At 40.7% G+C, this 12,007-nt stretch overlaps 1 protein-coding gene across 2 annotated transcripts; it reads right to left on the reverse strand.

Moving 5' to 3' along the window:
- Positions 1–8,399: 8,399 nt before the first annotated feature.
- Positions 8,400–10,737, reverse strand: LOC126210396 (protein abnormal spindle-like). 2 transcript variants are annotated; one of them, XM_049939625.1, is made up of 4 exons: positions 9,967–10,731; positions 9,679–9,862; positions 8,591–8,771; positions 8,400–8,479 (listed from the first exon to the last, which is right to left on the reverse strand). In XM_049939625.1, the coding sequence occupies exons 1-3, from the start codon at positions 10,585–10,587 to the stop codon at positions 8,752–8,754; spliced, it is 825 nt and encodes a 274-aa protein (XP_049795582.1). In that variant the 5' UTR covers positions 10,588–10,731; the 3' UTR covers positions 8,400–8,479; positions 8,591–8,751. The 2 variants fall into 2 exon arrangements, with proteins under 2 accessions (XP_049795582.1, XP_049795581.1); XM_049939624.1 differs by lacking the exons at positions 8,400–8,479; positions 8,591–8,771 and having other exon boundaries at positions 9,166–9,862; positions 9,967–10,737.
- Positions 10,738–12,007: the final 1,270 nt, after the last annotated feature.

Raw genomic sequence — 12,007 nt, forward strand, 5'->3', positions numbered from 1 at the left:
CCGAGACATAGCTCGCGTGCGGTTGAAGCGGTATTGAATAGCATATTTCGTGACAGGTGGATTGGTCGTCGAAGCACCATACCATGACCTGCACTTTCACCGGATCTGACGTCCCCGGATTTCTTTCTGTGGGGAAAGTTGAAGGATATTTGCTATCGTGATCCACCGACAACGCCTGACAACATGCATCAGCGCTTTGTCAATGCATCTGCAAACATTACGAAAGGTGAACTTCTAGCTGTTGAGAGGAATGTCGTTACACGTATTGCCAAATGCATTGAGGTTGACGGACATAATTTTGAGCATTTATTGCATTAATGTGGTATTTACAGGTAATCAGCATGCGTTATCAGGTACACGTATCACATTGGAACAACCGAAAGAAAATGTTCAAACATATCTATGTTCTGTATTTTAATTGAAAACTCCTACTTGTTACCAACTGTTCGTCTAAAATTGTGAGTCATATGTTTGTGACTATTACAGCGCCATCCAGCACTAAACGAAAAAAGAGGTCCAACTAAAACATTGATATTTCTTTACGTACTACACGAATGTGTAATAAAAATGGGGATTCCTATTTAAAGAAACGCAGTTGATATCCGTTTAACCTATGGCAGCGCCATCTAGCGGGCTAACCGTAGCGCCATCTGGTTTCCCCCTTCAAGCTAGACTAGTTTCGTTCATTGTAGTTTTTTCGTTTGACGCTTATGTCGTGAGATATTTTGCCCGGTCACGATCAATGGACCACCCTGGTCCATCGAAAACTATGCATTGGATAAAAGTAGGGGGTAAGAAAAGTTCGTAATCTCAAAGGGGGACATCAAATGATTCTAGAAGTGACCCCCATTTTTATTTCAGATTTGGATTTTCCCGTAAATATTAATCAAGCTTTGTGTGAAACATTTTTTAAAACCGTTGACAGATTGCGCTGAAATCTTGAAACAAGTAAAATTGGGGAAGAACTCTAATTTCGAATGATCCGAGAAGGTCGCATCAAACCGATAAAAAATGTGCACCATTTCTTTCATTAGGCCAAATTCAGCTATTGTTTTACAAAATGTATCCTACTCGCCACAGTTTTTTATGGAAGGAGGCGGAATGGTATTAAAATCTCGTTACGGAACTTTTCACAATTGTATTACACGACTGAGGCGCTTCCGTGGCCCAACTGGTAACTATGGCCCAGTATAAAGGTAGGTGCATTGCGATCAGACATTGTGAACCGTAAATATCAAGTGACTAAAGTAAATTATTCTTTAGCGAAACATGGCTCACTAGCCTCCTACAGAGATTGTTGATATGATGCTAATTGTAGGTGAATGCCATAACAATTACGCTCCAGCTGCGTAACTGAATGCTGATCGTTTCCCAGACAGACGACATCCAAGAGAAAATGTTATTCGAAATTGCACTCAATGAGCCCGGAATGGATACATGCACCATCCACCTCGTTATCGCGAATAAAATGAAAATGACGCTCGTAGCCTTACCGTTCTCGCCTGTGTCCAACTGGATCCCGAAACTAGTAGTCGTGCGATTCTGAGACAAACTGGAATACCGAAATCAACTGTTTTGAGGATTTCACACTGACACAGGGATTAACGACGAAAGATATGCATTTCTGCCAATGGGCCTTGGAAATGATAACAGGTGACAATGACTTTTTTAGATACGTTATGTTCACCTATCAAGCCACATTCAAAAACAATGGCGAATTAAATCGCCATGGTTGTCATTATTGGTCCCCTGCCAATCCACAAAGGCAGAGACCCGTTGACAATCAACACAAATGGTCGATAGTGGTCTGGTGTGGAATTTTAAAAGGTTACTTGATAGCACCGTATTTTTTTAACCGAAATGTTACTGGGGAATCCTATTTACAACTTCTTAAATTTACGGTACCTAGTCGGTGGATAGGACGCGGCGGATGAGTTTGTAAATTGCTAAGAATAAAAAAATGGCGTACAACTCCCTTCCATCCTAAGGCCAACGGTCGCGTTGAACGCGTACACCATACAATTTGTAAATTGTTATCCTATTATGTTGCAAAAACGCACGCTGATTGGGACAGATATGTACCGTATATTTCTTCTGCATACAACACCCGAATACATGAATCCACGGGGTATACCCCTTACGAAGCTGTGTTTGGACGGCCGATGAATTCGCCGTTCGAAATAGACAAACTACCTCAAGGTGTAGAAATGAAGGAAGTAAAAGGTTTAGCCCGCCGGCTAAAAGCGATCTGGTATAAGGTAAAGAGGAATAATATCAAAGCTACTAATAAACAGTTGCACAGGCAGAACAAAAATGCTGTTTTACCGACTTATCAAACAGGTGATTTAGTGTTACTACGAAACCCGGCAATCAAAAAGGGACGAACTAAAAAGTTCTCTCCCCGCTTTGAAGGCCCGTATCGGATTGTACGGTTGACCTCACCAGTCAATGCAGAACTGCAATTAACCGATCGTACGGTGATAGTGCACTTTGACCGCCTGCAACCTTACCACGGTAGGGCTGTGTCACCACAACAGGTCGCAGCCCCCGATCCGCCTGTGTCACCTCCACCTCAAGTGGAACAAAGACGAAAGAAAAAACGGAGGAGATTACCCCCCACAGGGTTGTAGATACCCTTTGCGGAATCGACACCCTTATGGGTTGAGGTCGCGTGATTAATCACGCCTAATTAGAGTTTTATGTTATGTTTTATTGCAGCTTAGTTTAAGTCATTTTCTCCAGGGACTTTGAAGCAAGACGTGCCTGGCCACCACGGAGTTCCCAGCCATTCTCAATTGTCAATTTCCAGTCATGTCATGTAGTTTTGCTCATTTTCATATGTATGATTATGTTTTATGTTTTGCAAGCAATGCCACGCATTAGACGTCACGCAACTGACTTGCTTCAAATGCAACCATTACACTTTGTGTTGGCAGAACCGCGGCTGCTAACTCCGAATAATATTCTTCAATGTCCTCTATTGCCATCTATTTGGCAAACCAGTACATGTGGAGTATTTTTACTCCGAGCTTTTCTTAATACTTGTTACGTTGACGTCTAGTGTATTGTACTATATGTCGTAGTTCTGTATTTGCTGCAGCTATTCGTAAGTAATCGGAACAGATAAAGCCAGGACTTTAAATGCATACGCCTCGTACGCTTTGTTTACGGGACCAGCTGTTGGCGGGGCAACACATCAGCTGTCGCCTCCCCTCCTCTCTTGAGCGCTGTCCCTTTCCCTTGCCAAGAACTAGCCAGCGGCCATCATTTTTTCTCAGCCAGTAACAGCGCTCCGCGCGATGACGTATCTTATCACCACGTGCGCTGCCGCCTCCAGCGTCTCAAGACGCGGCGCGTCCAAGTAGTCACAAAAACAAACCGCAAATTACTGCCCTATCCTCCGTGTATGACAGACTACAATGCATTTACCATCATTTTATATAACTAACAGCCTTTTTAAAAAACTCTTATTCTAGGTAATTAGCAATTTCTAATTCACCGTTATTTCTTGTACATGCTAAGCGCGTGATATTTGTCGCTGCAGTAGCGGCCGGTCTCTCGCGGCTACACGCCGTCTCACATAACCGCTGACGTGCCGGTGCCTACTCCGCACCTACGCGTGCGCTTCGCGCTCGCTAACAGCTCCAAGCTGGTTTCTTTCATGCAGCCGGAAGACACGGCAAACAAAATTCATTCAAACATCCCAATAAATCTTAACATAAATATTAAGTAGATATGATTCATTGTTTAAATTCTTTTCCTCGTTTTGTTTCACATTAGTTGGATAAATCACACGAAGTTCTTAACGATTTACATTATTCTGCATACCATAGTCTGCCAATCCTATAAGTGAAGTTTCACTACTGCTTTGATTCATTGTATAAGCTACAACCTACAGCCCTAACCCTCTTACACATCGAACTATGAGGACATTTAACGTTATCTTCCTTGGACAAGGCCAGATATGGGCAAACCAATGCAATGCCACGGGTTTTTCACGCTACTGACGAGGCACAAACGACCAGTCGTCCGTGCTGCCGTATATCGGTGGGCGATTGTTCCTTGGTTGCTACGCAGTTATTTTTGCCCTCCCCATTTATTTTACTCTACCGCCGTGGTCATTGTTCTATCCTGTTTTCCTTCTTCTGTCGATGAGGAGGCCCCAACAACATGTTAGGTACCCTCTTCCGACAGTACCGGTCTTTTAATCTTACCACCCATTTACACCGAGATATTGCTCTCCCTTGTTGCAGTCTTGCCCCAAAATATCGGCCCATGATCCATTGTGAGATACGTACTTTGCGTCTAATTAGCCGGTGATGTAAGCGCTACGGGAACTGTGCCTAGTTGTCCTTTCAGTTCAATTTGTTATCGTCAGTTTTAAAACTAACACACACGCAGCCTAGCAGCCAGCCCCAGGTGGCCAGTGTTACATGTTAACCTTGAGCGTTCCGACTACTTACAGCATTATTATTATACACCACTGTGTTTTTATTTTCCCGTCAATATATGTCATTGTGTTTAATTATGTCATTATGCTAGCGCTAGTGATTTATAGTTCATGATTTTCATTTTATGTAGTGTTATGTACTGCGCGCACAAAAAGTGACGCTATTTATGCATGTATGCTATTCTAGCTTCAGAGCTATTTTTATTGCTTGAACAGTCGACATTTTCCTAGTACAGCAGGTCGCTAATAACGCCGCTGATACTTTTATTACATGTATCGCAGGAAACCCATATGCCTACACTAATTCTTATTAAGTCAGACGGACGCCCTTACGCCCGCTGAACCACGGTATCGCAGATAGCTCCAATGCACTGCCTACCCCTCAATTATTAGACAGGTTGCCTTAGCACTGTCCGCAGGTTGCTCCATTGCCCTGCAAATTACATAATCATCAATCCAAGTCTGCAGATTGCACTAATGCACTACTGAACTTAATAGTCGAGTCACTCGCAGGTAGCTCATACGCACCGCGAACTTGTACTTACACGTCACCGAATCCTAGGCTCCTCGGTTGACCACAAAACAATTCATACATCAATTACCGTGAGACAATTTGCACTCACACTACGCCTTTGGCACTCAACCACAAATGAACTGAGCCCCAGACGCTCTTTTATTACATTTTATACAACGCCACTTTCTTCTAAATGGCAATTCCATTGCAAAATCATCAGATTCTGCCAAAGATTCAGATACCGTTCCCCAAACGGCAGCCTTTTACGTTGCTCAACGGATTCGTTGCTTTTCACCATCTGACAGTGCAAACTGCACTTTTAAGAACAATGTTGTTATATACACACACTGTCGGATTCTACTGACGTAGTCCCTTATACACTTCGTCAACCGACTAAAAAAACAACATCCCCTGACGGATTTCGTATCCGATTCGGAAGTTTACGTTCGGGAAATATTCCCTTTATTTTATTTCTTGTCAATTATTATTACTTCAATGTCATGTTTTATTGTTATCAATTTATAGTTATGATTAATGTTAGTACACTTTATGGTTATACGCTATTTTTGTGTCATATTCGGTATTCCCCTTTTAAGTTTCATTGTTTCTCGACTGGAAGTATCTCTGATAGCACCTATTGGCCTTCAATTCGTATCCGCCATCAGCTACCATTAGTCACACATTTACAGAACACTTCATACGCCCAATAACAACTAACAACACACACACACACACACACTGTTGATATCCACACTACCTTGGTGTAACTTGATGTTACCAGACCTCTATTGTCATATACTAAGTACATGAACAAGGCTTTTATCGTTTATGCCCTCCGCTCTTCGGAAGGGGAAAGGGAAGTACGTACGTATGTACGTTATGTTCAGTAGCAGTTTCTTTTAATCAACAACGTAATCAATTTACCTGTTGAACACTTAAGTTTTTCTGTTAAAATGGAATCAAACGTCTTTGTGACATCAGCTATTCGTTTATTATTGCTTTTCAATAAACTGTTACTTTTAAGTTGCACTTACAATGTCTTAGTCTCGGACGCAGAGCCACTAGCGCTCTCCGACGCTGTTACCTGAGCTCAGAACTCTGCCGGCTCAGCAGATTCAATTAGAATAAGCTCATTCATTTTCATCCAGAGAGCCTTCTTCGGAAGGGGAAAGGATGTGCAGGGAGGAGACCCCCAAAGAGGGATCATTGCCGACAAAATTTTACTAAATTAAATTTTTCCACGCATAATGTTCGGCCGTAGCCGGCTTAGGCATACTGTGGTGGAAGGTGCTGGCCGGAAGTCCATGGTCGGCACATTCCTGCCACGTGCTCCTCGGTCAGACTCAAGTCCCACGGGTCGGTTGCGCTGACGGGGGCACGCTACTAGCAAGGCGCGTTGGCGGAATCAATCCTCCAATCAGAGACTAATCGTGTGATCACGTGGGGACGCGGCCGGGAGCAGCGAGGGCGGCATGGAAACAGCTCCGCGTTCTCTTAGCTTCTGACCTCGGCCCCGAGTAGTCGCTCCTCTAGCCTCTGCCTCTCTGATGAGCAGACGGCAACCCCTCTTGGGGCTGCTCGGCCCTACGTAGGCACCACTGTACCATCATTACAAGAATAAACTGAGTCCATTCCACTCAATTAATTTTCATTTTACAACGCCCTCCGCTCCTGACTTCTATCCTGACGAACACAATGAAGCATGAATGTTCTTCCTATTTAATGCACCAGAACTACGAGTTTCAGCAGTCAAAGGCCTCTTTTTTATCATACCACATAAAGACGACAGCATCAAATCATATTTCTCTGCCATGCAAGATTTTAATGTTATGATTGTCTTCAGCAATAAGAACTACCGTTTTCTGCTGAATTGTAAGCTTTCTAGGTTTACTGGCTGTAACTACACAAAATTTCCACTCTTATACAGTGCAGAATCCAACGCTTGGGTAAATATCACAATATTACCAGTTCATGCGCAATTGGCCATAAACGTAACATTTTCTGTGACATTAAATCACATCACCTGTGTGCAGAAATCTGTAGTTCACGCTCTGTATTCTTATCTGTTTCATTATCTTCTTATATTTACATATTTGTGGTCAAATGAGAAATAATGTGAATTTTTTTCTCAACTTGCCATCTTAATTGTACTAAAACATATCTTTTAAGCCAAAAAGTGGATAGGCCTTGCAGCTGTTTTATCTGGTAACATGGGTGACTTGAGAGTTCAAAATTATCAACCAAAAACTGCAACCTACCAACTGACAAGAATTGATTGTGATAACTATTAACAACTTCCAGGTGACTGATTGAAAATTAAAGGAACAGCAGCAAGCATTCAGACATGTGATGCCAATATCTTGTCAGTGTAAACATGTTAGGAATTTCAGCACTAGTAGGCTTCAATTTGCAGACCATTTAGTGTTAATTCCTTAAAGACCCACTTTTTAAAACAAGGTTTACTAAAAGCAAACCAAACTCACATTGAAACTTCCTGGCAGATTAAAACTATGTGCCGGACCGAGATTCGAACTCGGGACCTTTGCCTTTCGCGGTCAAGTGCTCAACCAAGCTACCCAAGCACGACTCACGCCCCGTCCTCACAGCATCACTTCTGCCAGTACCTCGTCTCCTACCTTCCAAACATTACAGAAGCTCTCCTGCGAACCTTGCCCGCAAAAGGCAAAGGTCCCGAGTTCGAGTCTCGGTCTGGCACACAGTTTTAATCTGCCAGGAAGTTTAATATCAGCACACACTCCGCTGCAGAGTGAAAATCTCATTCTGCAAACTCACATTGTTCTTGTGACAATTTCAGGAAGAATGACGAAGATTTTCATCGAAAGTCAGAATTCCTTCAAAGCAGGTTCGTTAATATGGAGCTTCCCTGTAAGTAGTCCTGCTCAAAACAGAGCAATGGTCAAAAATCAGTCACTTTCAAGCATCTGACACTAACTAGATACTTTTCTGATTATTGTTTTGTAGACTTCATTCTCCACACGAAATAATTTCTTTGAATCCCAAATGTATACAGAATATTTTTGCGAAATTTTGTCTACTAATGATTTATTTTGACAATTAAAATATTCTATCCTTTTTTCTTCGGAGTTTACGTGAGATGACAATGCTACTTTAAAACATTGAGTACAAACTGAATTTGTCTTAATTTTTAATTGTTTTACATGTAAGTTACTATATTAACACCCTTTACAAATTGATTCAATAATAAAAAATACGTAACAATAATGCTCTTCAATACATAGTGCATATTAAGCCCATGAACATGACCACACTAACAAAAAGAGTCCAACAAGAAACGAGAAACGGGAAACGGGAAGCGAAGCAAACAGTGGTGCCAGGAGAAGACATTATGAAAAGTTAAGAAGTGAATACCTACTTGTGCTTTCAAAGGATCATCAGCAAGCAACCAAAGTACTTTGCAGCAATTGGAGAATATTGGTAACTGTGTTCCCATAAACTGCATCATCAGTCGAAACAATTTCTAGGGCCTCATCAACCTGTATAAAAATTTAGAATTACAAATAACCACAAAATTTGCAGAAACATAGTTTATTTACCAAAAGATGAACATTAATTTTGCGAATACACACCATATGAAGAAATATTACCTGCCAAATGTTGTCCCTGTTTTCTGGGTATTTTGCCAGATTCAAGAGTAACTGTGTTCCAAATGAACAGTCTCTGATATGCAAATGAACGATTTGCTAGTTTAAGTTCAACGAAAACTTTTGGTAGGTATTCACTTGCAGAAAAATCTTTACATACATCTCTAGACAGTTGTCAAAGAAGCTGCAAAAAGATAAAACAGAAAAAATGCATTTCCTTATGTTTCACTCAACTCATCAATTACCAATATAACAGAATACTAACAGTCAAACCTCGATTCTTTAAAGGACTCAACTCCCACATATAAAACAGCTCCAAACATGTGATTACTTTACAAATGAGTAAGTGTGTTAAATACTTGACATTAAGCATATAGCAGTATGTGAGAAAAAGTTTATTAAAGGTTTGAAATTAGGTTTAAAGTTTATTAGAAAACACCATGTGCTCTCATTCTCAAATACTGAATGAATATAGTGGGAACTATTAGTGAGCTCTACTGGCTCAAGACATAGTTTCCAACTGTAATACTTGTCTTACTAAGTTAAACTCTTCTTTTAACAAAAGATTACGCCTCTTAATGATTAAATTACGACGGTGTTTTAAATTCAACCAATTATATAAAGCATTGAAAAGTCAAATTTTTCTTGCCCCTGAAAGCTGTTAGGTAGGCCACCTGCCACTGGGACTGTGAACCATTAATCACATTAGTCAGTTAGTAATAAACATGATATCGAAATATCAATATGGTACCAGCATGGAACACAGACGTCAATTTGAGTACGTCAGTTGGAGTTGGTTCACCACTTGGAACGTGTGGGGATATATTTTTAATTACGACCATACCTAGTGCAGTTCTGTGGTATTCAACCCTATATTTACAGCTAGGTCTGATTTGTAATACTGTTATATAATGATGCAATAGTTGTTCTCATGTTCAACCACTGTAAAGTTGTGAGGAAGGAACTGCAAATCCAGTCAGTTGACAGATAAAACCGGAGACAGTGGCCACGGCAGTAATCTATTAGTAAGGACAACAAAAATGCTGCGTTACTGGCCATGAAAGCCTACATCATTTGAATAGTGAACTTACTTAGAGACTCGAAGAGCATGATCAACTGTCCCAGGGAATTCTGTTCAAAGCACCTCAGAATATTTGTGTACTTCCACCGCAATGTCTGAACAGGTTGCGAGGGGTTTCTGGTAACACCTCTATTTTTCAGACTTAAGCAGTTACTAGGCAGCCGCTTTCGTGCAGCAAAACCCCTCCAAAAGGCCTGTAAAAATAGGCAGAATAGAAATGTATAGTATCTACAGTTCTGTAAATTATGTGGACACATTTATGAACAATATAAACTACTGGTAACGCAACATAATGTACCTGTATTTTGACCGCAGCACGATTTTCAATTTCTGATTGGGATATGGGAACTAGTACTTTTCGTATTGCTTCTCTTTCTCTTTTGGACCAAACACTCCTGAACCATCTCTGTATAGTAATAATACAACATCTCTGTGTCAAATACAAATCACGCTGACGTTTCATATTAAGAGTGGCTCGAAACCATCTCTGAATAATAACAGATGCCCACTTTTTCCTCTGATAAATATTTCTATCATATTTCATCAACAATGTATCCCTGTATTTCTGTTGAATGTGTATCACTATTAACCTCAGTTTTTGGTGCTCTTGTTGCTGTAATTTTGTTGAACGCATATTTCGATACCACTGTTGTATAATCACTGCACTACTTTTTTGTTCCAAAAATGATGTTCGTCCTTTTCTCATTAAATGAACAGCTCTAATCCAACACTGTATTTTGCAGGCAGCAGCCCTTTGGAGATGGAAAGCAGCCTGCTGTTGCTTCATTGCTCTGTTGGCTCGAAATCTCTGCTGGACCAATCTGACCGACAAAAGCAATCTTTGATACCAAGTCCTCTGTTTGCGCATATGCATTTGTGATCTGTACCATCTCTGAATGTAAAGTACTTTAGCTACCATTCTTTTATTTAAGACCTCACGATGCCGCTGTACTAAAATTGCTCTCCACCACCTCTGAATAACTACTGCACTCTCCCTTTGTCTAATAAAAATTCTCCTCTGTTGTTTCCCGGGCAGTACTTTCCTGGCCCATTTTTGTATCACTACAGCAGCAGCTTTTTTCATTAGAAAAATATTTCTTTCATACTTCATTAACTTTGTTGCTCTAAATTTCTGCTGAATTGTAATAGCTGATTTTCTTATTCTTCACTAGTTATGATCAAATTTCTTCTCCACCAACGTTGTAGCTTCACTGCAGCAGCCTCATACTTAGGTAGCTAAAAAAAACAAAAAACATAACAATAGAGTTAGAACATATAGACTCAAATTCATTTATTAAACTATGATTTGACTATTTACCTGAAACTTCGGGAGTATCTGCCACAGTAACGAAAGCGTTTTTTCTCTGTGACCATCTACAATGTCACGTGATGTAATATTGCTTTTTATATCAAAGCCTGCCGAAATTAGAGATGCAAACGCAAGTCCTACATTGTGTTGACCAAGCCGGTGCTCTAAGCTTTGACATGATTGTTTCGTCTTGCAGTATTATTTCCATAACACGACTGGGAATGAAGTGAAATAAAGTGAAATCATGGCCTTCAGTAAATTGAAACAATAATAAATTTGATTTTACCATCCATATATACAGTCACAGTGTCATTCAGTTGCATGAAGCACTTACCACAAGCGAATACCATCCCGAAGATCAAGAAGCCTGGTCACAGCATAATCAAACTCATTCAGATATGACTGTTCATGAGTTACAACGTAACCAAACTGTCGCAGACACTTTATGACGTCACCAACAGCTGATAAAAATTCTCCAGCAAACGCCAGCAACATATCACGACTTGACTGAAAGTATAAAGATGAAGGAAGTATGCAATCAACAAACACTCAATAAATGGCTGGCAGCAAAGTACTACATGTTCAATAAACTGAACTTAGATTAAATAATAGAAAGGACAATACTATATACATGCATGTCATCTCATGAGCATAACTTCATACCATACATGAATACAAGTTTAGTAAATTCGACAATAAAACCCTCATCCTCAGGCAATATTACTGCAATCCACAGTCCCCATTTTAAAATGGTGGTGAGGCAGGTTACCTTTCTATGCAAAAGTACAGGATGAACCCATCCTCCTTAACCTTGTCTGTGTGTGTGTGTGTGTGTGTGTGTGTGTGTGTGTGTGTGTGTGTGAGGTTTACGGGCGCTAAACAGCGGGGTCATCAGCGCCCAAACGCAGAAAAACAGGAACACATGCAGTGAAGGGACTAAGACGGACAGCGAACAAGGAGTACGGCTAAAAGAGACAGACCTGACGCAGTTTTACATCCTCACATACAGAGGCAAAACAAGAGGAGAAGG

The sequence above is a fragment of the Schistocerca nitens genome, chromosome 10, assembly GCF_023898315.1.
Source record: "Schistocerca nitens isolate TAMUIC-IGC-003100 chromosome 10, iqSchNite1.1, whole genome shotgun sequence".
Lineage (NCBI taxonomy): Eukaryota > Metazoa > Arthropoda > Insecta > Orthoptera > Acrididae > Schistocerca > Schistocerca nitens.